This window comes from Puma concolor, chromosome E2 (assembly GCF_028749965.1).
Source record: "Puma concolor isolate L17-30 chromosome E2, mPumCon1.1.hap2, whole genome shotgun sequence".
In the NCBI taxonomy this organism is placed as follows: domain Eukaryota; kingdom Metazoa; phylum Chordata; class Mammalia; order Carnivora; family Felidae; genus Puma; species Puma concolor.
In genome coordinates this window covers 39,808,495-39,835,771 of record NC_141681.1, presented here as the reverse complement: position 1 = coordinate 39,835,771, position 27,277 = coordinate 39,808,495, and the positions used below count along the sequence as shown (strand labels likewise).

At 49.5% G+C, this 27,277-nt stretch overlaps 1 protein-coding gene across 3 annotated transcripts; it reads right to left on the bottom strand.

Annotated features, from left to right (window-relative positions):
* Positions 1–210: 210 nt before the first annotated feature.
* PLEKHF1 (pleckstrin homology and FYVE domain containing 1) lies at positions 211–21,801 on the bottom strand. Of its 3 annotated transcripts, none has more exons than XM_086689535.1 (2): positions 21,539–21,801; positions 211–1,854 (listed from the first exon to the last, which is right to left on the bottom strand). In XM_086689535.1, the coding sequence occupies exon 2, from the start codon at positions 1,835–1,837 to the stop codon at positions 992–994; it is 846 nt and encodes a 281-aa protein (XP_086545661.1). In that variant the 5' UTR covers positions 1,838–1,854; positions 21,539–21,801; the 3' UTR covers positions 211–991. The 3 variants fall into 3 exon arrangements, with proteins under 3 accessions (XP_086545661.1, XP_086545662.1, XP_025770509.1); XM_086689536.1 differs by lacking the exon at positions 21,539–21,801 and adding an exon at positions 9,810–10,214; XM_025914724.2 differs by lacking the exon at positions 21,539–21,801 and adding an exon at positions 9,146–9,586.
* Positions 21,802–27,277: the final 5,476 nt, after the last annotated feature.

The window sequence follows — 27,277 nt, the reverse complement described above, 5'->3', positions numbered from 1 at the left end:
GTTAGAGTACCCAGATGGATGGCGAGGTTTCCTTGGGAACCAGCCAAGAACACATCCACGTGGTGTGAATGTCTGACCCCACTAAGCTGCCAGTGTTCCCAGGAACACCCAGCGTGGTACACAATTGTTGACATTTGCCACCAGCATGGTTTCAGCCCCTCACGAGCCATGTCTGAAGCAAAATCCTCCTGAACTTTTTGACCACACAAGTCCATAAACGTTCTTTTTATTGTTAAATCAGTCTGGGTAGGGTTTCTGTCACTTGCAGTGAAGAGTCCTAACAGAAAACGCTGCCTTCCCCAGCCACAGGGAGAGAGGAGGGCTGGACTGAGAGGCATCAGACTCTTGGACAGCTGGACAGAGGTGAGATGGGGCCAGAGGCCTGGGCAGACTGCCCTGGACCCCCAGGAGTCAGGCTGCACCAAGCCTGGTGGGTACTCGGAGCATGGCTCTCTTGCCTGGCTCAAGGTGAGCCCACATGCCTGGCCTGACAAGGCCACCCAGGCCGGTGGGCCTCAGCAAGGTGCACGGGCAGACCGTGGTTTCTAGGGCTCCCAGTCTTCCCTGGGGGTGTGCTTGTCCCAGGGCCAGGTGCTGTGGTGCACGTCCTCAGAGAACAGGGGACCTCGCTCCAGTCCTACCTTCCCTCTGGTCCTGACAGGTACCCGGGGTTGTCTAGTTCAAGGGGTCATCTGGGGCTACAGCTCATAGGGCTGAGAAATAAATTTGTTCCCAAGAGGCCAAAGTGTTTGAGTTTGCTAACTGGAAAGAGAATTACCTGAAGTGGAGCAGAGGCTGCCAACGTCCAGCCCAAAGGCACTGGGGGCCGAGAGAGAAAGAGCCATTCCCACTGCGCCTGCCACCCACGGGGCAGGGTCCTGGGGGCTGCTGGGCAGTCTGGGAACTCTGTTCTCTCAGGAGCACGGGCAATGGAGTCTGACTGGATGCAGAAGGGACCTGGGAGGCCCTCCCGCACAGCTGCAGATTCGGGTCAGCTGTGGAAGGACGACCAGGAGACGCCGGAGGCGTAGAACTCCACGTGGCTGGGCCAGTCGCCGTCCCCACTGCCCTCCTTGTCCTCGTCAGAGTCATCATCGTCCCCGCTGGATGCTCCGCAGATGGCCCCGGCCAGGTAGGCCGGCTGCCGGGGGGACCCCACGCTCTGCTCCTCCTCCTCCTCCTCCTCCTTCCGCTTCTGGGCGGCCAGCTCGCGGTAGCAGAGGCTGCAGACGCGCAGGGGCTTGGGCGACAGGCGCGGCAGGAGGAAGCGCTCTCGGGAGCACTCGGCACAGACCACGAAGCCGCACTTGCGGCAGTGGTGGCGCCGCGTGAGGGCCGAGAAGCGCGTCTGCGTGCAGCGCATGCAGATGTCTGTGGCCTTGTCGGGGATCCAGGGCGCCGCGTGCTCCGTGCTGGGCTGGCGGCCCGTGGCCAGCAGCTGCCGCCGCACGCACTCCTCGATGTGGCTGATCCACTCCTGGCGCTCCGTGGTGGAGGCGGCCGACACCACGAAGGACTTCTTGGCCGTCTTGATCATCCAGCGGTTCTTGGCCTGCAGGGTCTCGGGCAGCGGCTCCAGCGTCACCTCCTCCAGCGGAATGATATGCTGGCTGCGGTACTTGCGCTTGTTGAGCACGATGCTGCCGTACACCAGGATGTCATTGAAGAGGAAGAAGATGCGCGGTTTGGCCTTCTTGCGGCACTCCTTGGTCAGCACGCCCTCGCCCAGCAGCACCCGGCCTGGCAGGGCCAGGGGCTGCCCGGATGCCCCGAAGCAGCTCTCGACCGCGGCGATGCGCTGGCTGTTGATCTCCGTGTTGGCCAGGTAATCCACCATCTTCTCTGGCAGCCTGGCTGTGGGAGGAGCAGCAGGTGAGGGAGGCATCAGTTTGCCCGGCACAGCCGGGGGTAAGCAGGGAGCGGGAGGTGGGGGGGGGGGGGGGGGGAGTGGTGGTGGGACCACACTGCCCGCCCCGCCAACTCACTGAACCCACCCAGCCAGACAAGCCACTCATTACCCTACTGCGACCCAGAGGGCCTAGACAGCCACCCAACCAACCAAACTCGGTGTCCCAGAAGCCAACTCTTAGCTATGGAGAGATGAAGGGGGATTCCCCCGTGAGGGGCATGAGGAAGTCGGCTGGGGATGGGACGTGTGGCTGCGCCAGGCTACCACTGTGGGCAGTAGGGGCTCGATTCCCTGGGGAGCCTTGGGATACAGGGTAGAACGCGTCTCAGCGCTGACCGCCCCAGTTGAGCCCCAACTCCCATCAGGGGCTTCCAGGGGCACTGAGGACCTGGCACGTTGGGCCTGCCCCAGGTGGAAGGGCACAGGTGCATGTACCAGGACACCAAGTGCCAGGCCATGGGGGTCTGCATACCTAACCCACCACTGACTCCCCCATCCATCAAGCCAAACCATCACAGACCTGCAACCCACTCACACAGCCTGTGAGCTCAGTGGTCACCACTGCCATCATCACAGGTACCATGTGCTGAGTGCTTTCTGCACGTCAAGCATGAACATCTTATTTAATCCTCACACCAATCCTAGGAGGTAGAATCCCACATTGACAGGAGGGAAAGTGAGGCTCTGTGAGTAAGTAGGGGGCCCAGAGCTTGTACCCCGGGAGACAGTGCCTTTCTCCGTGGAGTGTGAGGCCCACTCTGTCCTCCCCTGCCAAGCACAAAATGTCAGTGGCCCAGGTCTCATGCAGGCCCCCTGTGCTCTGTCCACACATATTCCCCTGATCCTCCAGACTCATGGCTTTGAAGGCCACCCAAACACTACTGACTCCCCAGGTCAAGCCTCCGGTCCTGGTTTCTCTCTGAGCTGTGGGTGTCCACCTGCTCACGTGATTTCTCACCCGCTCATCTAAGAAAAGGTCCTCGAATTCAACATGCCCAACACAAACCCAGCTTTTTCCTCCAGCTTTTCTTCTTTTCCATAAACAGAACCATTCACCCAAATCTAGGACTCATCCTTGAATTTCCTCTTTCCTGTACCTCCAACATTCAGCCCATAAGCAAGCTCCGCCATTTTTCTCTCTCACACTGAGCCAGAGGCTGCCTGCTTCTCACTACACAGCTACCCCGTTGAATCTGCAGCAAGGCGCTATCATGCCTGCCTGAGATAGGCTCTCCCATGCTGGCTCCCTCCTGTGACTCCCTCCTGAGACCTCTCAGCTCTTATCTCCCTTCAGAAAGGGTCTCTGACAACCCCAGCTCAGGTAGCTTCTCCCCAGACCCAGGACAAGGTTGGCAAACTATGGCCTGAGGGCCAAGTCTGGCCCATGGCCTGTTTTTGTACATAAAGTTTTATTGGAACATGGTCACTCTCATTCATTTACAATTGTCTGTGGCTGCTTTCATGCTGCAAAGGCAGGGATGACTAGTGGTGACAGAGACTATAGGCCATAAAGCCTAAAATATTTACTCTCTGGCCCTTTACAGAAAAAGTTTGCTGACCCTTTCTCGAAGATGTTACCCTGTTTTGGTTTTTTTTTACAGGACTTATTAGGACTTTATATTTTCTTGTCTATCTATCACTTGCTTATGTGTTTTCTATTTTCCTCACTCAGTTGTAAGCTGCATGAGAGTAGGAGCCTTTTCTTGTTTGCTACAGTATCCCCAGTGCTTGGAACAGTGCTAAGTGTTTTGTAAGTCGCTAGTGAACGAAGGGACCTTTCCGAAGCTCCCAGACACCCACCGTGCATGAGTTAGCTCTTACTTCTGAAGAGGAAGCAGGTAACAGCTGATGTCACTGCCAGCACCATGTGTACAGGCACACACAGCATGACCCTGGCCAAGCTGATCACACATGTGGTATTTCTGGGTCACCACAGTGCAGTTCTGTATGTCAGACCGCTCGTGGGAAGCTAGAGCAGGGCCCCGTATGGGGGTCGGACACACTGCACAAGAGGGGTGCTCGGCCCCCTGAGTCACATACCACGTGCCCCCTTCAGACCACAAGGCATCCTGAGAAGCGCTGCCCACACCACCTTACGAAAGAACAACTATTTTTATGTTGCTAATCTTGGCTGTGTGTTGCAAACCTAGCTGATTATTGGTGACAGCCTGGGGCTCTCCTGCCAGGACTGATTACTGGGTCCCTGCTGTGGATAGCCTGGCAAAATTCCAGAGGCCACCCTCCAGCCCTTGGGCTGCATGCTGGGACCCTGGGATGGGCTGGATGATGGCTGCACCGGAAGAGCTCAGAGCTCAGTAGAAAGAGACCACCAAATGCAGTGAATGTAGTGCCTGCAGTGGAGACAAGAGAGATGTCTAGCAGCAGGGGAACAGCAGCAGGGGAACAGGTCCAATAGCCAGGTCCACTCGTACAAGGGAATACTGTCAGCTGTAACTATGACTCAGCCAATCTATGTGGGTCAACATCAAACGGTGAGTGGAAAAAGCAACCTGCTGACTGGTGTGTGACACTATATATGCAGACATCACACAGCATTTCAAAAGTGTTCAAGATCTAGATCTCTGAATAAAGAGGGACAGGATGGAACTTCACACTCATGAGGGTGGCTTCTATTTAAAAAAAAAAAGCCCCGAAACCCCAGGCAATAACAAGTGTTGGCAAGGATGCAGAGAAGTTGAAACCCTGGCACACTGTTGCTGGAAATATAAGTTGGTGGAGCACTAAGGAAAAGAGGATGGAGGTTCTTCGAGAAATTAAAAATAGAAATACCATATGATCCAGGAATCCCATTCCTGGGTGTATAGCAGAACAACTGAAAGCAGGGTCTCCAAGTGGTATTCACAATAGTCAAGAGGTAGAAGTGTCCATCGATGGGTGGACAAAATGTGCAACAGAAGACTGTTCTGCCACAGAAAGGAAGGAAATCCTGCTATAACATGGATGAACCTTGGAGACATTTATGCTCAGTGAAATAAGCCAGTCACAAATATACAGCATGGCTCCACTTACACGAGGCACTTCCAAGTAGTAAAATTCATAGAGACAGAAAGTAGAAAAGTGGTTGCCCAGAGTTGTTATTTAATGGGTGTAGAGTTTGTTTTGCAAGATGAAAAGAATCCTGGAGATGTTTCACAACAATGGAAATACACTTAATTCCACTGAACTGTACACTTAAAAATGTCGAGGTTTAAAAAAAAAAAATGATAAACCCAAACCAAAGTCAGCAGAAAGTGGCCTGGGGAAGGGTGACCTGGATGTGACCAGGAATGGGAGGGATCAAGTCGGACTGCACCTTTATCTATGATATTTTCTTTCTTTTATTTAGAAAAAGCAGCAGCAATGTGATAAAATCACAATACCAGCCAGTTCTGAGAAGTGGGAAAATGAGCTTCTTTTTCTTTCTCTAAATGTAAGGTCCTCAAAAAGAAAAGAGGTCAGGACAGTGTCTGCTTCAGGAGCTCTGAGCTTACTGGCTGGGAGCTCTGGCCTGCAGCGCATACAGTGGGTCACCAGGCGGGGCCTCCCCTGACCACACAGCGTCAGGGTCCAGGGACACAGGAGATGCCAGGAGCCCTGAGCAAAGAGTGCTATCTGTTTCCTCCAAGCACACCTGTGTGTCAGGCTGCCTGGCAAAACTGGATGAAAACCCAATCTTACCACCACAGACTGAGGCTTAACACGTTTGGCAGCTGAAGCAGACAGACTTTGTGCCGGGACAGAAGACAGCAGATGGCCCCCACCTGGCTCTGTGGGGTTTGGTGAGCTCTAAGGGGCCAGCCTGCCCAGGTCCCCACTCTGACCTGGCGCTACCCAGGTGGGAGGCATGGAGAAAGTGAAGGGCAGCACCCAGGGAGGGGAGAGGTTCAGGCAGGGGAGGGCCTACAACTCTGTCTCCTTGTCCCTTGTAGGGGCACCAGGATGCCCCATGCAAGACTCCCATACTGCTCGTCCCCAGGCGTTGACCCTCTCCAGGCCCTCGTGGCCCCTGTTCAGCTGCTGGCAGCAAAATGTGGCCCAGGAAGTGTGGGGGTGTTTGTGAAAGGGATTTGGGCCCTGAGCTGATCCCACACACTGACTGGGGCATCCAGAAGGCTCACATGCCCTTCTCCTCCATGAGCCTATAGTGGGTCCCAGGTTGGGTGAGGGGCTGGGCAGACAACATTCTCCTGGGGTTCTCTCCATATCTGCCCTCCCTTCCCACAACCATAATGTCACACCCTGGTTTGACATGGCCTGGACATTTTTCTTGGTAAATATGGCAGCCCTTCACCCAAGCAGATGGGGAATCCTTCTTTTTACCGTTCTCACCAAAGAAGTAAATCTCTCTCCTTTAGGACAGGGGAGGGGAGAGCTGACCCCATTCCTCTTGGGACTAGCCTGCCTCCGGACAGCCTCTGGCACTGGGATAGTGCCTGTGCGGCCTCCGCTGTGGTACCCAGCACCCAGGGTGCTGACAGAGGGGGGACATTCCTGGAGGGTTGGTCAGTATCTGACAGCAGGGAAATTAATAGACCTGGTTTTGTTGTTGTTGTTGTTGTTTGCTTGTTTGTTTGTTTGTTTGTTTTTGGAAGGTTTGGGAGGGTGCCAGGCTCCTGGGCTGGCCCTCTTGAACACAAGTGATCCCACCACCTGAGCTGGGCTGAAGGTGCTCAGTGAGCACCGGGGTCTGGGGAAACATGCTCCAAGTGTTGCTGGATGGCCAGGGTTCTGTGCATGATGGACGAGGTGTCTGTCAAACCTACCTCAAGTCTGACCCATTGCCGGCTTTTCTAAATAAAAGTCATTGGAACATGACAACAGAGGCTGGTTGCAAAGCCTAAAATATTTACGTTTGGCCCTTTATAGAAAAAGTTTGCAGACCCCTGATCTATACTACCCCATACTGTCAAATGCATAATACAACTCCTCCAGGGATGCACCTGACACGGGGCTGTGTCCTGAGGGAACTTGTTCTCTCCTCTCTTCCACTCAGAAACAGCCTTTGTGTTTTGAGAGAGATGTCTGGGGCCCCACCCTGGGAACCCTGGAAAACAGGACCTAGGAGGGACACCAGCTCCATCCTTCTGTTAGAGTTACAGTTGGGGACACTGCTTATAAGAGAGGGAGGAACCTGGCCAAGATCACAGAGAGGGGGAATAAGGATACTGGCCCCTTGGACTATCCTTTGGCTTCTGACTGGGGCCAGGCTGATTCATCACCAGCCCCTCTTCCCGCCAGCCCCAACCAGGCCCATTGGGCTTCCACACCTGCTTGATTTCACCTTCCAAATATTTACTATAAGTCTGACCGTGTGCCAGACACAGTCCTACTGTGTTTTGCACCAGGTTACAGCAAGGAACTAGGGACAGACCCTTCAGTAACAGACTTCCTGGTGGGGCAGCCAGACTAGTAAGTAAATCAACAGGTAATTTCTGACTGTGAGTGCTAAGTGCCATGAAGAAAAAGACAGAGGATCTGCCTGGCACAGCAGGGGTGGGGGTGGGGGTGAGGCAAGGTCTGGTGAGGAAGTAACCTGGCACCAACCTTAATACTGTGAAAGAGTCAGTCATGCAAAGGCTAAGGAAAGAATGTTCTGGGCCTTGGGAATAGCTCAAGAATCTGACCCATGGAGGCTGTAGAGGAAGGAGAGAGAGGTAAGACGTAAGGTCAAAGGGACCAGCAGAGGCCAGTCCTGAAGGTCCAGAGGCCAAAATGAGGGTCTGAGTTTTTCTCCAAGTACACTGAGGAGAGTGCCATGATCCAAATGTCCTCTCCTTCCAGAGGGGGCCACCCCTCAGCCTTGTCCAGTCCTGTGCTTCCTCGAGGCCCTTCTCCATGAAAAAAATAGTAATAAGGAAAATAAACCAGAGGCACCATTAACTAAGAGCTTACAGCTCACCACGTACAACAGTAAGCACATTATAAGTATTATCTCACTTAATCCTCATAAAAGCCCCACTGGGGAAAGTATCACCTCCATCATCAAAATTACTGCCCAACGGCTCAGCTCCAAAAATAACCCTGAGCTGCCGAAGGCTGTTGTTGTTGACCGAAGACAGAACCAGAAATCCTGAAGTCCAGAGCGCAGGGCTCCTCTCCAAATGCCTGATCCCCTGTGTACACTCCAGCTCCAACCCAGGGATCCCTTGGGGTGGTGTAGGCAGGTCCCTTAAGCTCAGCTGGGCTGCCTCACCTCCTGTCTTGGGGCTGACGGGTGCAGGGACACAGGCTGAAGTTAGAGTCATCGCTTGGCCAGCACAGACTCCAGTGGAAATTATGTGCCCAGGAACACCCCAGTACTAAGTGGAACCTGTGTGCCAAGAAAGACCCCAGCAAGGATGGTCCCCTCTTTGCTGGCTTCTGACCCTCTGGGGTGAGATAACAACTTTGCTCAAATTGCAAATGATATTTTCCTTGGACTGTGGAGATAAAGTTTCAGAGTGACTCTGAACCTTGGAACCTTTAGAACCTTCATTTTCACACCTGCAAAGAGGGCTGATGACACCACTCCCCTGCCTAACTCTTCCGTGTTCGGGGAGAGAGAGAGGGAAAGAGATTCCAGTTCATTCCAGGTTGGCACTATCTCTATGGGCCTGCCTCGGTGACTTCCTCTGTGAAATGGGAGATTAAGCCCAGCCATTTCCTTTAACAACTCCTGCCAAAAGTCACAAATTCCAACGCTTCGGGGTTCAGATTGTTCCTCAGTGAGAGGCCAGAGAGGACCTAGGCCACTTGGAAAACACTGCCACCGCCCCCACCCCCACCTCCCAGTCCACTGGGGCAGTTATCTTGGTCCACTTGTGCAGACCCCGAAAACCGGGACCAAGGAGTGAGACCACGACGATGGCGTCAGGCCAGGTCTCTCAGAACCATCACGGGAAAACTGGCGTGCAGAGATCCCTGTCGCCCAGGGGGCAGATCCGGGGGCGCCTCCGGATCTCCTCCGCTCACCCGTCGTGCATTCCCGGGGAGCTTGCTTTGACTGCCCAGCTCTCTTACCTGCGCTCACCCCTCTCTCCCTGGAGCCCCTGGAGGCTCCACCCCGCGTCCAGCACCCCCAACCAGCAGTAAGCGCCCTTCTCCGCGCCTCTGCTCGGGTCAGAGTCCGAGATGGCCCTGGCTGCGCTCCCGCCCAGAGCCCCGCAGCCACCTGGACAGGGCGGCCCGGGGAGACTGGAGGCGGCGGACACACTGCTCGCCTGCTCCGCGCGCCCCGGCCAGCCCGGGGGCACTTACCTCCTCCGTCTGGTCCCCGCGCGCCTGCACCCTGCCCAGCGCCCGTCTACGAGCCCGCTCTCCGGCGCTGCTTTCCGCTCCGGGTCTGGGTGCCCCTGCCCCTCCTGTGGCCTGCGCTGCGGCCGGCCCACTCCAGTCAGACACGCCCCCACCGCGGTTCCGCCAATCGGAGCCCGGGCGCGCGGGCGGGGGCGGAGCCTGGACGCCCCAAGCTCAGAGCCCAAGTGCGGAGGAAGTGTGCGCGGGCGGGGTGTCCCAAGTTAGAATCGGCCGGACCTGCATGAAATTACTTTTCGGAATCTCTCAGGGCTGGTTCTCCAGTCTAAATCCCCCAGTCTCCTGCCACCAGTTTCCCCTGCCGAACGCAACACCGCAGCTCCGCACCCTAGCTGCTCGCATCCCGCTGTGGACGCGTCTTCGCTGCGGGCCCCCGAACAATGGGAGGAGGAAGGGAGGCGGTGGAATTATTGTGCCGTGTGCTGCCTCTGGCTGGCTTCCCTGCTGCTAGCTGACACAGTCATCTGCTCTCAGCCACCGGAAATTAATAATCATAATATTAAAAATCAGCAGCATTTAATCTATTTTAAATTTTAAACTTTTTTTATAGTGGAAACTTGCAAACATACATTGATTGAGTCCAGTTTAATGGGATCCAGGTACTCACCACCCGCTCCAACATTTCCAGCAGGGACCTCCCCACCCAGACCATCGCGTGCCTTCTAGGACCCTGGACTGAAATTCCCAGCCTCACCACTCCAGGAGGTCCGTCTCAGACTTCCTCTGGTACCCTCCCTCACTTCCGTCTCACACTGGCTTCTTCCTGTTCCTCAAAACCCCAAGACTGTTCCCACCGCCAAGGCTGTTAGACCACTTCTGGGCCTTTGCGCTTCCCTTGCCTCCAGATCTTCCCATGGCTGCATTTTTGGCGTTCAAGTCTCAGCTCAAACTGCCATGTCCTCAGAGGCTTCCCTGGCCACCCAGAGCAGCTTCCTGCCTCCACTCCATCACCCTCAACTACCTCACCCAGTTTTATTACTTTGTAAAGTATTTCTCCAGCCCGAAGGCATCTTATTAGATCACTTGTTTACGTGTTCATGGCTGGTCTCCCTCACCTAGGCTGAGCCTCATGGGCTGGACTATACTCCTCTCATTCATTCCTTTGTCTCCAGAGCTGAGATCAGAATTCAGCACTTAGTAGAAACACAGTAAATGTCTGTGGGTCAGATGCAGTTTGTCTTGCCAAATAGGGCAGACCCTGGGCACTTGGGAGAGGAGCTGGCTCAGGCCCATGCAGGATCTGCGGGCCAGGACCGAGGCAGGAGACAGCAGCAGGAGCCAGAGTGGATCTCTGCCTGGAGGCTGGAGCTCGAGGCAGGAGCTGAGTGGCGGTGACCTGGTGACCTGCTCTCCTGGGTGGTGTGGGCGGAGCCTGTGAGGTGAGAATGTGCCTCTCCAAGCCCAAGAGGAGTGAGGCCAGGACTTTCTTAGTAGAAAGGAAGGGGATGAGGCAGGGGAGGAGAAGGGACGGAGAGGCCTGGAGAAAGAAGAGGGTGGAGGTGGTAGGCAAGTGAGGGGGCCACCGATTGTGGCCTTGGAGAGCCCACATCCCCACCTCTATCACCTTCTCTGCTATTACCTCCTCAGCAAGGACAGTGTTTACTGAGCATCTGACAGAAGCTATGGCCTCATAAACGTACTTAAACATTATAAAATGCATTGCCAACATTTCATATTGAGAGATTTCATATAAAAATCAGGATTTTGACCTTCTAAATCAGAGGATTTGAAAACACTGGTCCCCCATCTCACTGTGGAACATGACCCCATTCACTACAGTCCCCACCTGTCTCTGTGGTTCCCCTCTTGCCCTACTTTACCCATTTATGTGCCTCCGGTTGAATAAGCACTTGAATTGATGAGTCCTGGCCTCCATACTGTACAGAGGAGGAGAAAGGCCCACCCACCAGAGGCTGACTTATAACCAGAGAGGTCGGTTGGGACTTTGAGACGCTGGAAAATGCCATCCCAAATGTATGCACTGCTGGTTGCCAGGGGGTAGTGGTGCTGGAGGGGGACTTCGAGCAGAACCTTCAAGGCCAGGTTCCATGGGTGCTTCAGCACCAGGTCCCCCACATCCTAGCAAGAGGGGCCTCTTGGGGAAGATAGGCCCTGCCTGGCATGAGGTAGCCATGGGAAGGGCACTGGATAGCCTTTGAAGGCAGGGCTTTCTGGTTTGAGACAGCGCCCTGGCACCCAGCACTGCGCCTGGCATGGAGCACATGTCCAGGAAGGGACGCCTTTCCCTGGTTCTACAAAACCAGAGGGAGGAGGCACACCCCGTAGGTCCTGCGGCTGGGAGACCCCAGCTAGCCTTGCCACAGTGCTGGTCCAGGGCCCACTGGGGCCTCAGTCTCCTGGTCTGTCCTTCCTTCCAGCATTGACATTGTGTGGATTTGGGTGGAGCTCTGGGAAATCCCCTGGAGGTGGCACAGACTCTGACCAGCTAGTTGTCCACCCCTTCCCAACTGGGATCAGCTGTGGGTGGAGAGGACCTGGGTGGAGGGCTGTGCTCCTCCAAATACGAGGAAAAACTCGTGACTCAGGGAAAGGCAGAAGTTGACTCAGCCAAGCCACAAGCTGTGGAAAAAATGAGGTCTCCCTGAGGCTTTTTTGTTCCTCGGGTAAGAAGCCCTTTCTGAGGGAAAGCTGGCTTCCAGACTTCAGGAACCAGGCTTTCAGGAAACTGCCAAGGCTTATGATTTTCAAGTTAGCAGTTCCGGCAATCACCTCAGTGGAAAACACCAGGCATTTATCTTGGATCTTCTTCTCAAGTTTGTCTAAGTGCCAAGCACTGTGTGCTAAATACTTCATACTTCATATTATATTATCTGTCCTTAGGCTGGACCTGTCATTCCCCACTTTGAGCCTAAGAAAATGAGGCAGACACAAAGCATTTAGGGCAAAGTATCAAGACCAACAGAAATGTTGCAGCAAGAGAGGAAAGCAAATGGGGCTAAGTATTAACAGGTGAGGCCTCTAAGTCAGAGGTCGGCAGGCTTTTTCTGTACAGTCAAATAGTAAATATTTTAGTCTCTGTGAGCCAGGATCCCTGGCTGCCGTTCAGCTCTGCTGTTGCACAGTGAGAGCAGCCCTGGATGGTGCTCAGGCCCATGGGCAAACTTGACCTAGGGACCCTAACGTTTGCTGTCCTATCAGGTTATGAAACATTATTCTCCTTTTGATTTTCTTTAAAAAAACTTTTTTAATGTTTATTTTTGAGAGAGAGAGTGCTAGCAAGCACAAGCTGGAGAGGGGCAGAGAGAGAGAGGGAGACAGAGGATCTGAAGCGGGCGCTGTGCTGAGAGTAGAGAGCCCATGTGGGGCTCGAACTCAAGAACTGGAGATGATGACCCGAGCTGAGGTGGATGCTCAAGCTACTGAGCCATGCAGGTGCCCTTCTCTTTTTGATTTTCTTTTTAGCTACTTAAAAATATAAAGCTCACAGGTCATGCAAAAACAGGCCACAGATTGGAGTTTGCTGACCCCTGACTTACAGATGTTCATCACACCTTTCTTCTTATGGTTTGAAAATATTCAAACCAGTAGGGCACCTGGGTGGCTCAGTCTGTTCAGCTCAGGTCATAATCTCATAGTTCGTGGGTTTGAGCCTCCCATCGGGCTCTGGGCTGACAGCTGGGAACCTGGAGCCTGCTGTGGGTTCTGTGTCTCCCTCTCACTCTCCCTCTCTCTCTCTCTCTCAATCTCTGCCCCTCCCAACTTGTGCTCTCCTCCTGTCTCAAAAATAAAGAAAGAAGCATTAAAAAAAAAAAAGAAAATATTCAAAACCAAAAGTTGAGAAAACAAGAAGAAAAAGGAAACAGTGGTTGTCCTACTTACAATGGGCAGGTCATGAACTCGACTTCAAATTGGTTTGATTCCCATGATTCTGCATGCTGCTTTCTTTATCACCCAAGGCAGAGTCTCAAAGCCGTGGAAATGTGGGACATTTGGGAAAGATTTCTATTTGAATGGTTATGGAGATTGATTTTAAAGGAGGTGATCTTGAGAGGTTTGGAAACTGATTTCACAAGAAAATCTCTCCAGATTGCTGGATTTAGGATTGCTGAAGTATTGGATTTGAAACCACAAAAGAGCGGTGGCTTCCTCTCCCCCACACCCCTGCCTCTGCAGCATCAATATTTATCCCTTTCTGTGTGTGTGTTTGCCCAGGTTTGACAAGTCTGCACGTCCTTATGTTTGCGGGCATTATTGTGCCTGCTTCCCATCCTGCGTGTCCCCATGAGGCTCTGACCAGGCCAAAGGCGAAAACGAGAAAAATGAGAAGAGAAACATAATCCCTTGAAAAATGCTTCAGGTGGATAAAATAAATGCTGCATCTAAAGACAACATTCAGAATGATCTAGACACACCTAGTTTCTAGAATAGGGTAAAGCAAGAGGCCTCTGACAGCACTAGTTTGACAAAGTTACCTCTGGGTCATTTATTCATTCAGCAAACAGTCATTGGACACTGTGCCACTGCCAAGCAGTGGAGCCAGAGATGGACACAGCACTGCCTTTGCCCTTGGGAGACTCAGAGCTGAGCAGGGGGCAGACCTGTGAAAACATCTATCTGTGAGGAGCGAGAACCGTTCACCCAGAGGACAGAGGTCATTGCAGGTGAGAACTGTCGTAGTTGGATAACACAGCTTGGAGCACAGTTTTGGCACCAAAAAGTCAGCCTTTGGGGCCTGACTGGCAAACAACTCTTCATCTGCTGCATTTAAGGCAAGAATGGGAATTTTAGGGAAGGAACTTGCAAGCTAGAGAGAGGCCCAGCATGTGGTGTGGGGGAGGGCCAGGGGAGGCTTTCCAGCTGAGAAATGGGGCTGGGGCAGCCAGGAAAGGCTTCAAAGGATGGGGATGGCTGATATTGCACTTGAATTACTTGCTGAGCTGCCTGAGATGCCCCACATTTTTGGCCATTCCCCTTTAAAGCTTCATGAAATCCATAACTTTGCTGCCGGGAATGCAAATCGTTATATCCAACTTGCATGGTGGGCAATGTGGCGACATCTATCACACTGAGAAAGGCACAGATCCTTTTGTCCAGCTGATCCACTCCCAGAAATTTATTCTTACACATTATTGTATGTTTGCAGAAGGATATATGCTCATATTTATTCATAGCAGCTTTGCTTATGGTGGGGAAATAATGGGCCGGCCCAAATATCCATCAACAGGGGGCTAGTTAAGTAAATTATGGCACATCCATACAATGGCAGGGCTTACCACAGGCAAAGGGAAGAAGGCAGGTCTGTATGTCCTGATGTGGAAGAATTTCCAAGATCTGTTGAGCAAAAAAAGTAAGGTGCAAAAAAGTGTGTGTGTGTGTGTGTGTGTGTGTGTGTGTGAGACCTCCTGCGTGTGTGTGAAAATTATTGCTGGCAGAATTCACGAGAAACTGGTCAGAGTGGTTGTCTCTGGAAGGGCAAATGGGTGGCATGGACCCAGGGGAGGGGGACTCACATTTTATACCCTCGTTTGGTTCCCTCCCACATTGGAAAGATGCACCTGTGTAACCAGCAGATATTGTGGAAATGACAGTGTGTGACTTGCTCTCTTGGATCACTCACTCTCCCTAGTCATGAGGATGGCCAAGCAGCCATGTGGAGAAGCCGTGCCATGAGAGACTGAGGCCCTCCTGCCAACACCAGCACCAGTTTGCCAGCCACGTGAGAGATTGTCCAGTCCCTGGGAAGCCCTGAGGTGGCTGCAGCCTAGAATGACACTTTAACTGCAACCTTCTGAATGACCTTGAGGCATAACCATCCAGGGAAGCCCCTCCCCAACTCCTGACCCGCAGAAACTACGTGAGATACTAAACGTTTATTATGTCAAGCCACCCAATTTTGAGATAATTTGTTATGCAGCAACAGATCACTTATACATCTTTTTATTTCTTCTAGACTTTGTACCTTTTGCATTTGCACATATCCAAATAGTGGTGATTGATGATGATAATCATAATCATAACCTAGTACACACCATGGACTGTGCATGCAATAATTCAGGAATATTACCACTGGTGGATATGGGGTGAAGTGGTGGAAAGCAGTGCAGGGCAATGATCCCTGGACTAAGTAGGGCTCCCCATGAGTGGTCAAAGAAGAAGACGAGGAGCCTGACTTCCACGTGTGTGTGTGGGGGGGGGGGGGGGTGGTACCTGTGCAGGGCACAAACAGCCCTTAGGTGCAAAGGTTTCATACTAGCTGCCTGCAGGTTCACAGGCCCTTTCCGTTTGGTCAGCACACTGAATGTTAAAATCTGAATTTGATACCCACCAGAATTGCTAAAATTATAGACGGTGACGATGTCAAGTGTCGGCAAAGATATAGAGCAAGTATGTTCTGGAGGGAGTATAAATTGATATAACCACTTTGGAAAACCATCTGGCAGAGTCTACTGAGCTCAACATAGGCCATCCCATGGCCTAGAAATGCTGCTTCTAAGTGTATATCCAAGAGAAATGAGGGCATGTGTCCACCAAAGTAAATGTGTAAGAATGTTAGAAAAAATGTTATTTATAATAGCAAATTAAACGAAGCCAAGGAGGGGTTCATTGAAACCTCTGATCTCTAACCAATCAGCCAGGAGCACAGGGGACAGCCTGTACTTGTGCCTGATGTCTGCAGTGGGAGGGGTGGTCTTGCGGGACTGAGCTCTCACACTGTGGGATCTGATGCTAAGAGGTCATGGTGGACTGCTTTTCTCAATTCACTCCTTCCATGCCAAGGCCCTATTTCCTGTGGGCTGTTCCCAGCCAATGTCTGTGTGTGCAGGGTGCTCATACTGGTCCATGCCTGTGAGATGTGGGACCCTGGGCAATGTCTTAGTTGGGGCTGACATAACGGGTTATAGACAGGGGAGCTTAAACAGTAAAAAGTGATTTCTGACCCTCCTGGAGGCTGGAAGTCTGAGATTGGGCACCAGCACAGTTAGCCTCTGGTGAGGCTTCTAAGTTGTAGACGGTCTTTTCCTTGTGTCCTCACACGAGAGAGAGAGAAAGCTCGCTCGCTTTCTGGCCTCTTCTCATAAGGGCCGGAAGCCCATTCCTGAGGGCCCCGCCCTTGTGGCCTGTGTACCTCCCGGAGGGCCAAATCCCATCCCACTGGGATTAGGTGGCCACATAGGAATTTTAGAGGGGACACACTCATTTCCCCACAGGCGGCCTTGGCTCAGAGATTCCCCACTGGCCTGGCCCACGCTCTCCTGGAACTGCTCTGCGGTTTGACACTCTCTACCCAGCTCTTCCCACTCCCTCTCTTTCCAGGTGTCCTAGGGCAGAGTAGCCCGCAGGCTCTCCCCACCTTTTCTGGAAACCTCTTCTTTATCCTTCACCGGTGTTCTCTCTAGTTCATGTGCTTGCATGTCTGCTTTTGCCCCCCTGTCTGCTTCCTGGAAGGATGTACGGGTGGTACTCCCAGCACCTGAGACCCCAGCCTCCAGAGGTCCTGCCTCTCCTCTGCCCTCCCTTTACCCCCTGTCTCCCAAACCCTCAGCTCTCTCCTCCTTTCCTGCTGAGGTGACTGAAGAGCTTTGATTCATCCACTCTTCACATCTTAGGGAAGTTTTCTATTTCTTGTTTTAATTAAAAACTAAGAAAAAAATTTTTTTTAGTTTTTAATTAATTTATTTCTTAATGTTTATTTTTGAGAGAGAGAGAGAGAGAGAGAGGCAGAAAGAGAGGGAGACACAGAATCCGAATCAGGCTCCAGGCTCTGAGCTGTCAGCCTAGAGCCCAATGCAGGGCTTGAGCCCACGAGCCGTGAGATCATGACCTGAGCTGAAGTTGGACACTCAACCAACTGAGCCACCCAGGTACCTCTTTATTTATTTACTTTTTAATTTTAATATTATTTTTAATTGAGATATTGTTGACATTGAACATTAGTTTAATTTCAGGTATACAATAGAGTGATTCCATATTTGTATATATTGTGATCACCACAATAAGTCCTGCTTGTTTATTTTTGCTTTTGTTGCCTTTACTTTTTGTGTCAGAAACAAAAAATCATCAGTAAGACCGATGTCAAGGAACTTAGCGCCTGTGTCCTTCTAGGACTTTGGTGGTTTTAGGTCTCATGTTCAAGTCCTTAAGGCATTTTGAGTTAATTTTTATACATAGTGTAAGGTAGTGGTCCAGCTTCATTCTTTTGCATGTGGCTGTCTGGTTTGCCTACATCATTTATTAAAGAGACTGTCTTTTCCTCGTTGCATGTTCGCAGCTCCTTTGTTGTAAATTAATTGGTCATATACGTGTGGGCTTATTGCTGCACTCTCGATTCTGTTCCACCTACCTATGTGTCTGTTTTTATGCCAATACCATACTCCTTTGATGACTATAGTTTTGTATAGTTTGAGATGCGGGAGTGTGATGCCCAGGCTTTGTTCTTCTTTCTCGGGATTGCGTTGGCCAATGGAAGTTTTCTTGAAACAGAAAACTCATCATCTCTTCCATGATGCATTCTACTCCTGTTTCTTGAGACAAACTCCAGCAGCATCTTCAAAAATGCTTCATCAAACCTCCCTGCTTAGACTCCATAAAGAGGATGAGGAAGGACAGTGTTTTTAACAAATGGTGCTGGAATAACTAGATGTCCATATGTAAAAAAATGAACCTCCAGGTAGATCTCATGTTTTATACAAAAATGTACTAACGATGGATTGGTGACCTAAATGTAAGACGTCCAAGTATAATAGTTTTAGAAGAAAACATTGGGAAAAACCTTTGGGCTTGGGTCAAGCAAAGAGTCCTTAGATAGACACCAAAAGCATGATCCAGAAAGGAAAAAAAAAGGAAAAATTGGACTTTATCAAAATTAAGCTTTTGTTCTGTGAGATACACTTTTAAAAGAAAAAAAAAAGCCACAGGCTAGGGGCATATATTTGCAAATCACATACCTGACAAACAGATATTTATTCAGAATATGTAAAGAATTCCCAAAACTGAACAAAAAGGAAATAAACTGTTCAATTTAAAAATGGTCAAAATATTCCAGTAGGTGATTTACCAAAGAAGATATATGGATGGCAAGTAAGCACGTAGGAAACGATCAGTATCATTAGACATTAGGGAAATGCAAATTAAAATTAGAATGAGATACCACTGCACACCTATTTGAATGGCTATAGAAACCAAACCAAAACAAAAAGTGATAATACCAGGTGCTGGTGAGGATGTAGATCAACTGAGACTCTCACACACTGCAAAATGGTACAACCATTTGAGAAATGGTTGGACAATGTCTGAAGAAGCTGAACATACTCTCACCATATGGCTCAGAAACCTCACTTGTACTTACTCAGGGGAAATAAAGACTTTTGTTCACACCAAACCTGTTCACAAATGCATATAACAGCTTTATTCATAAAAACCAAAAATTGGAAACGGTCCAAATGTCCTTCAAGCGCTGAATGGATGAACAAAGTGCGGTATATTCATACAGCGAAATGAAAAGGAACTCAGTCCTAATAAGGAACAAACCACTACAGACCCAGTAACAAGGATGGAGGTCAAATGCGTTAAGTTAGAAGAATCCCAGACTCAGAAGTTCCATACTGCATGTTCCAATTTAAATGGCATTCTGAAAAGGCGAAACTGTAAGATGGAAAACATACCAGCATCGTTTCAGGTCAAGTGTGGGGTTACTACACAGGAGCAAAATGAGGGTAATTTTGGGGTGATGGAAATGCTGGTGTATTCTGCTCGTGCTAATGGTTCCACAGCACACATTCGCCAAAACACGTGGAACTGTACACTAAAAGAATGTGGATTTTACAAGTGAAAACAAATACATAGTTACATAGTCTGTAATTTAGAATCTCCTAGCACGTAGAGTATTTCCTACATTTGTTCTCCACATGGTTGCCAATTACACTGGAATTTGTGTGTGTTTGAAAAGCTTAATGTATTAGATTTAAGAAAAATGGCAAAGTCTGGGAGTTGGGGTTTGGTGGCCATCTAGGTAGGAAAGAAAATCATGCTGGAATAGACACTTGTCCAAAGAAGACATCCAGATGGCTAACAGACACGTGAAAAAATGCTCCACATCATGCATCATCAGGGACATAAATATTAAAACCACAATGAGATACCACCTCACGCCTGTCAGAATGGCTAACATTTAACAACTCAGGCAACAACAGATATTGGTAAGGATGTGGAGAAAGAGGAACCCTTTTGCGCTGCTGGTGGGAATGCAAACTGGTGCAGCCACTCTGGAAAACAGTACGGAGGTTCCTCAAAAAATTAAAAATACAACTACCCTATGACCCAGCAACTGTACTACTAGGTATTTATCCAAGGGATACAGGTATGCTGTTTCAAAGGGGCACATGCACCCCAATGTTTATAGCAGCACTATCAACACTAACCAAAGTATGGAAAGAACCCCAATGTCCACCGATGGATGAATGGATAAAGAAGATGTGGCGTATATATATACAATGGGGTATTACTCAGCAATAAAAAAGAATGAGATCTTGCCATTTGTAACTACGTGGATGGAACTAGAGAGTATTAGGCTAAGTGAAATTAGAGAAAGACAAATATATGACTTCACTCATATGTAGAATTTAAGATACAAAACAGATGAACATAAGGGAAGGGAAGCAAAAATAATATAAAAACAGGGAGGGGGACAAAACAGAAGAAGCTCTTAAATATAGAGAACAAACTGAGGGGTGCTGGAGGGGTTGTGGGTGGACAGATGAGCTAAATGGGCAAGAGGCATTAAGGAAGACACTTGTTCGGATGAGCCCTGGGTGTTATATGTAGAGATGAATCACTGCTTTCTATTCTGAAATCATTATTGCACTGTATGCTGACTAACTTGGAAGTAGATTTAAAAAATAAAATAAAAAATAATTAAACTAAAAAAAAAGAAGAAAATCATGCTGGAAAACTTGCAAGTTACCTATTGTTAGAGAGCAGTAAAAAAAAAAAAATAAGAAAGCACGCTCAATTTTCCATTGTCAGGAACTCTTTCCCTAAATGCATTAGGTAAAGGTCTTTCTTGCATTCTGCTAGGAATTCTTTAGCTATTTCCTGACTGGGAGGCCAAGGTCAGAACTTCCCCTCCCCTTTCCAAAGCCAACAAGAGGGAATTTCCCAAGAGTCCCAGTTTCCCTCACCCACACCTTAATAAGCAGAGCTCTGAATAAATAAAATAAATCAGCAAAATCAAAGACATAACAACAATAACAACCAGAAAACGCAAGACCTCTCACACCAAATGAAATAAAATACAGCTAGAAAGAAACAAACAAAACAAAACCAATCTAGGCATCAAAACAGCCTTACAAAGGCCCTGGGGAAAATATCACGCCAAAAATCTTTCTAAAGGGGCAACTGGAGTTAAGAGAAACAATATTTCTGAAATGAGCCTAGTTCTTACTGTTGCCCTGACCCCTAACTCCACCCCTGACGCTGCAGGGGGCAGAAAGGGGAGAAGACAGAATCCTACGGGGACAACTCAGTAACACCTTCCAATCAGAGACAAATAGACGGAGGTCAGGAGTGGCCTTGGGAAGAGACGTGGAAATTATTAGTGGTTTCCATGTCCCCATGGTCTCCAGGGTCTTATGGAGGCAGGTCAAACCACCTGGCCTTTGTTTTGATTTTTGCTGTCTGGGGAGCACAGCTAGACACAGGAGACAGAACAATCATGTCACCATTTCTCTAATTTGTCGAACCACAAATTCCAAAGGGATTCAGGAAATGGATGGCTTCTTCTGGGTTTGACAAAATGTAGGAATGTCTTCTCACCTAGAGTCGAACTGTTCTTTGAATTCCTTTGATTGCGATGAAAAAAACAACTCTAGACCCCAGAGGCAAAAACCGTTCCTATTTCCCATCAAAGTCACTACTAAGCTGTACCTGGGACCCACGTGCCCTTCTCCTGCCCGTGTATTGATGGGGGGGTATCTCATCATCCCAACTGCTTTGTGATCCAGAGTAGGCATTGTCTATTTGGTACCCAGGGGGTTTGTCTGGAGCCTATGGCCAGGTGCCTGCAGGAACTATGGGGCAACCAAATGTCTACTGAGCCCTCCCCTAAGCCCCCTCTCGCCAGGCTGTCAGCTCACAGGGCTGTCCTGGAAGTCTGGTATTAATAGAAGAAAGTACAGAGAACTTGAAACAGCCAGCACGTAAGGGCCCTTTAAAGAGTATATGTGAGTGTACGTGTGTTAACAAAACTTTAAAATACTTACTGTAAAACAAACAACAGCTCCTCCCCCCCACCCAAATTGCAACAAAAACTCCCAAATGCTTCATCAAATTAAGTCTCAAGGTTTAAAAAAGCAAACAAAACAGCACTCAAAGGCTTACCTTGAATCCCTCCCTCCTCCTATCCTCCTCCAGCCAGCCACTTTGATCTCTTTTGGCTGATTTGTCTCCACCACAGGCTTTTATAGTTAGTCTCAGCTGGGGGGCTGGGGGTTCCTCAGCACCTTGAGCCCAGGGCACTGTGTGTGTGAGGTCAAAGACTGAATCTGCAGCTTCTCCGTGGGAGAGAACAGCCAGCTCAGAGCATGTGGATTAGTGCATCAGAGGCGTTCCAAGGCAAGCACATAGCAGCTCTCTGTGCTGTGACCAGGGAGTGGTTTTGGAGTATCTATTTCCTGTTTAAGAAAGTGGGTCCCTTCTGGTTTTCATTCTCTGGTATTAAGACTGCCCTGAACCCCCTGTACCCTTCCCCCACCCCTCCCTGAAAGGAGCACTGGTCACATGGGCCTCTGGCTACCGTCAGTGTCAATTAGGGACAGGGTTTCACCTGGCCACAGTGTTTGTCTGGAGTCCAAACTTTCTTGCTCAATTTACATTTTTTCCTGAATTCATCATGTAAAGCATAGAGCAGACTTTCCCAATGGGCAGTACTGCATCTAACTAAAACCCGGAATGTATTTATTTGCCTTTGGTTTGGAATATTTCCCAGTTCTGAGCCCAGAAGACAGTTTTCCTTACAAGGTCATTGCATACAGTTGAGCAGGTTGTTCACTGCACAAAGTGCTCAGCAGAGATGAAAGAGAGCCAAAATCTAACCTTCACTCCACTTGCCAACCTGTGCCCAGTCCAGAGGGGGCACCTTCTTTAAGTTGTCAGTCTAGAAAGGGAACTTGGAGATGATGGAGATTCTTTTTCGATCCACTAACAACAATACAGCCCCCGTTGAATTATTATAGGATCTCTCATCACATAAACCAACCCTTGATGCTTCTGTGGGAAGGTCAGTTTCCTGGGTCTCTTGGAGAACTGGGAGATGTTCTCCATGAGATTCATGCTTAAAATCCATGGTTCTCAATTGTGGGCAATTTTGCTCCCCAGGGAGATTGCACAATGTCTGGAGACATTTTTGGTTCCACAACTTGGGGTACTCCTGGCTTCTAGTGGGTGGTGACCAGGGATGTTGCTAAATGGCCTACAATGCACAGGACAGCCCCCATAACAAAAAATCCTACAGCCCAAACGTCAACAGTGCCACTGTTGAGAAACTCTATCCGAAATGAACATAGCAAAACCACCAACTCAAGCAGATTGTCCCGTTGCAGTTCTGTCGAGTGCCTGGCTCATTACCATTGACACGATGGCAACCTGGCAACCATCATGATGACTGCGTCTATGTTTCTTGTTTGTTCCTGCCCAGCTCTTGGGAAGGCCTCACCTCACTGTCGGGGCCTTGGGCTGCGTCCTTTCTCAGGTTAGAGTACAGCGGATGAGTCTGGCCCTTCCTTACTTCCATCCCCGCAGGGGTCAGTGAGGCCCTCCAGGGAAGGGGAGCCCCGGGGCAGAGGCTGCAGGGTTCAGGGGCCTCCGCCCTGCTGGGCTCCTCCCCCTGTATCCAGGTTTGGGCAGTCAGGGAAAGCTGTGGTTTCTACACATACTTGTGGCCCCCAAAGCTGCTCCTCCCTGAGCCCTCAGAGGCTTTGAAGCTCAAAGGTCGGATTCTGGATTGGGGAGTGGTTCTTTGCCATTAGCGTCAACATCCGTTCTTTCTCAATGCGCAGGCTTCCGGCTTCCTGCCTACAGGTGGTCTGTCTTTCGTGTCTGCATTTTTGCTGTTTCCTGGAACACTCTTCCCTGTGACTTTCACCTGGGAAATCCAGTCTTCAGGCCTCAGGCTGAGTGTCCCCCCAACTGCAAGGCGCCCCTGGCCCCCAGATTGAGGTGGAGGAATGGCTACTCTTCTTTCATACCCCACAGCGCCCCCTGCTGGGCCCTGTTCCTGCTCTGTCGCTCAGCATCCTGAGTCCTTCTGTGACTCTGCCTCCCTAGAGACTAAGGGCCTGAGGACAAGGGCCTTGGGCTCAGTGCCCATGTGCACACACACAGTGGTTGCTCAATACTTGTTTTGTTGATTTGAGTTTCCGCTTAGAAGCACAGCTAGAGTTAGGTTCTGAGGCCAACTGCCTCCGGTTTCAGCCACACTTGCTACATGCAGAAGCTGTTCTCTCTAAGAGGAGTCTCTTTGGACTCTGGCATCACAGTTTCATTTGTAAGAGCTTGTGTGTGTCTGCTGTTTATGGGGCCGGTTTCCCTTTAGGTTTTCTGATGGAGAAAGAAACCTAACATCCATACCTCAGTTCATTACACGTGCAGGGGGTCCTTGTTAACTGAGGACGATGACTCTCAAAAATCCCTGAAAGCGAATCAACTCACAATCAGAAAATAAAAAAGGAAAAAAAAAAAGTGACTTGACCTTCAAAAATGAAATAAAGTTGTGAGAGTGTTTATCTTCCATTTAACAAAATGTAGGATACCCTTGCAACTGCCTGAACATTCTCAGAGTGAACAAAGCTTGAATCATGTTGGTTTGGAGAAGCATATGCTTTCAGACACAATGTCTGATCGCTCAGTAAGATATCCTTCACTTAATGTTTGACTCTTCCTTCTTGGTCATAAGAGTCAGTTCTGCGAAAACATTTAATTATTTTATCGATTTTCTTAACCCATCGAAATTCAAATCATTCTCTTTTGAAGCACCTGTCATTAGCCTAACTGATGTTCTCCAAATGTTATCTATTATGTTTTTTCTTGATGAATTGTTCATTTTATCAAAATGAGAAGTTAAAAAAAAATTTTTAAATGCTTGTTTACTTATTTTGAGAAAGAGAGATCACCAGCATTGGAGGGCAGAGAGAGGGAGAGAGAATCCCAAGCAGGTTCTGAGCTGTCAGCACAGAGCCTGATGTGAGGCTCTAACTCATGAACTGTGAGATCATAACCTGAGCTGAGATCAAAGGTCAGGTGCTTAACCGACTGAGCCACCAGGTGCCTCAAGACATTTTTTTAAAAAGAATTTTGCCTTGAATTTTATTTTTTTAACTTTATTTATTTATTTTGAGAAAGAGAGAGAGAGAGAACAGTGAGGGGAAGAGAGAGAGAGGGAGAGAGAGAATCCCAAGGAGGCTCAGTACTGACAGCGCAGAGCCTGATTCGGGGCTCAAACTCACAAACCATGGGATCATGACTCAACTGAAATCAAGATTCAGATGTTTAATCTACTGAGCCACTCAGGTGCCCCTTGAATTCTGTTTTTTAATGATAATATCATTACATCCACCCCTCATATCATTAGTGTTTGCTACACAATCTTTAGGCACACAAATATTGCCAAAACAATCTTTTTCCATTGCTTTAATTTAATTTTTTTTCCTAGCATGAAAAGATACGGTGAATTTCTCATCTAAAATCCACCTTCTTTGTCCCCAGTCTCTGCCCTGGTACCACAGCGCACAGTATCAAGGAGAAAAGACTCTTCCTAAATCCATCCATCTTCAGGGGAGTCCTGAACAGATCTTGTGGTCTTAGAGGTCACGTAAGTGACCTCTGACTTGCACGTCTGAGTTTGGGGCTCCTTAAAAATGCTATTTCAGTGGGATCATCGTAAGGCATGGGCAGCTTTCAGTTAACAATAGTAATACCTTTGAACACTTGCTGGGCATTTTCTATGTGTTCAGCAGTGTGCTCAGTGCTCTTGTCCATAGTTCACTCGAGCCTGGAAATATCCCAAGAAAGTTAGTTCCACTATCAACCTCATATTCAGTCTCATTTTGCACGTGAGATAAGTGAGGCTCAGAGAGTTCAAAGGACTTTCCCAAGCCACCCTCCTGGAAAGTGGCAGAACTGACACTCTAATCCAGGGCTGTCTGGCTCCAAAGCTCTTGCTCTTGGCTATTTATGTGTATGAATGAGCCCTTGCCTTACCTGGGTCTGCCTCTGCTTCCTTCTGGCTGCGTCCTGTATTAGCATTCATGTCCCTTTGTACAGAAGCTGGTCCTAGGGATTCCTGTGTTTGACTCTCTAATCCCTAGATCTTCCAATTTTGCCTTCAACCTTGTTAGTGTAACCCAGATGTAACTGGGGTCCCACGTGGCTCAGTCTGTGTGTGTGTGTGTGTGTGTGTGTGTGTGTGTGTGTGTGTGGCAGTCAAAGAAAGATGGAACCACATCCACAAAGTACTTTAGAGAACTTCTAAATCTAGGGTCAGACTCTTGAGGACATGTCGCAAGAGAAAACACGTTCTTACGGTTCAGCAAATGTTCAAAACTCCTCTCCATCACCGCTCATTTCCACCTCCTAGTAGACAGTGGCACCTCTCCAAGATTCCTTTCCTTCCCCACTCTGGTCTCCCGGCCCTCCCAATTCTCCCTGACACGCAGCCAGACAGCTGTCTGTTCCTTTTCTTCCTCATCTTTTCCCATCTCAGCTTTTTATTATGTGGACCAGTTTCACTTCTCTGGTGTCCTTAGTTTTCTGTTTTCCTTTGTCTATTGTCCAGGTCCAGCACACCCCGTTGTAGGTCAGCGTATGACTCAGAAAGCGAGAATCCTTTCCCCTGGGAAGTTACAGAGAGAGAGAAAGGGGAGAAAGAGAGAGAGATTTAGGAGGCCGAAAATGTGTTTAGTCTCTGTAGTATGCGTGAGATGCATTGAGCTGCCCTGGGGGTGAGGACGATGGCATGTAGCTTCTGGCAGGAGAAGAGAAAGTATCTCAAAGCCACATTTCCTTGCATCTTGCCCCCTGGCTTCTCCATTGAAACATTCTCTTCCCTGTGCACAGGGACCCATTTATTTTGAAAGATGCTAGCGTCCGCCCTGCCTGGTGGGCCAGCCAGGGCCTCTACCGTTGGAGCAGGTGTGTGTGGGGGACGGGCGCTCAGCCCCGATGGCTGCCCTGACAGCTAGAATCGGCGTTTTCATCTTCTCCAAGCAGCAAAGCTCCCCTCCTGCCTGCAGACTTTTTATAATGGCAATAAGACAACTCTGGGGAAGATCATCTTGTATTAACTCCGGGGAGTAATCATCTAATCACATTCCAGGCTGATTTGAGGCACTCATCTGGACCAAATGCCTCCCCACACCCCGGGAGCGGCTTTATGAGGCAGCAGCCAGGCCCCATCGAGCCTTATTGCTTAATTAAAAACAAATTCCTGAGTAATTTATTTTTTTGTTTTTTATTATTTTTTTATTTTTTGTCTTCCCATAAAACCGTCAGCCACACAAAGGGTGAGGGAGAAGCCCAGGAGTTGGGAGAGGAAGCTGAGATTTATGGCTTGGCTGCCGTGCTGGCCACCTTGCCACTTGCTCGGGGTTGACATTAAGTGAGAAACCATCTTGTGTGGCTGGACGCTGCCGGGTTCTTAGAGAGTGAGGGGGTACAGCACACAGGCCCACGGGCAGGACACCTGGGGTTTTTAAGTGATGTCAACCCTCAACCCCCAACCTGGGGTGTTGGTACAGCTTCTCTGGGCTGTGCCAGACCCTCCAAAAGGCCACCACCTAATTGGGGCCTTAATCTACCTGTCTAGGGCTGTTGGGGAGGCCAAGTAGTGCCACCCGGCCCCTGCTTTGGACCCTGTGAAGAAACGTACAATCTGCACCCTAGGATTCCCACTATTCCCAAGAGGAGTGTGGTCTTGGTTTCCTTGCCTGAACTTGAGGGACAGATCTCCCCTGCATCACAAGGTGATGAGGGGATCAGAGCAGATAGTGGCATCAGAGAAGCTGACAGTTCCCTCTTGCTTGCAGGGGATGGGAACGTGGTATTGGTGCACTTTCGGCTTCAGAC

What these genes read in the sequence shown, in the direction of transcription:
- PLEKHF1 (XM_086689535.1), bottom strand. Translation starts at nt 1,837, where the DNA reads ATGGTGGATTACCTGGCCAACACGGAGATCAACAGCCAGCGCATCGCC.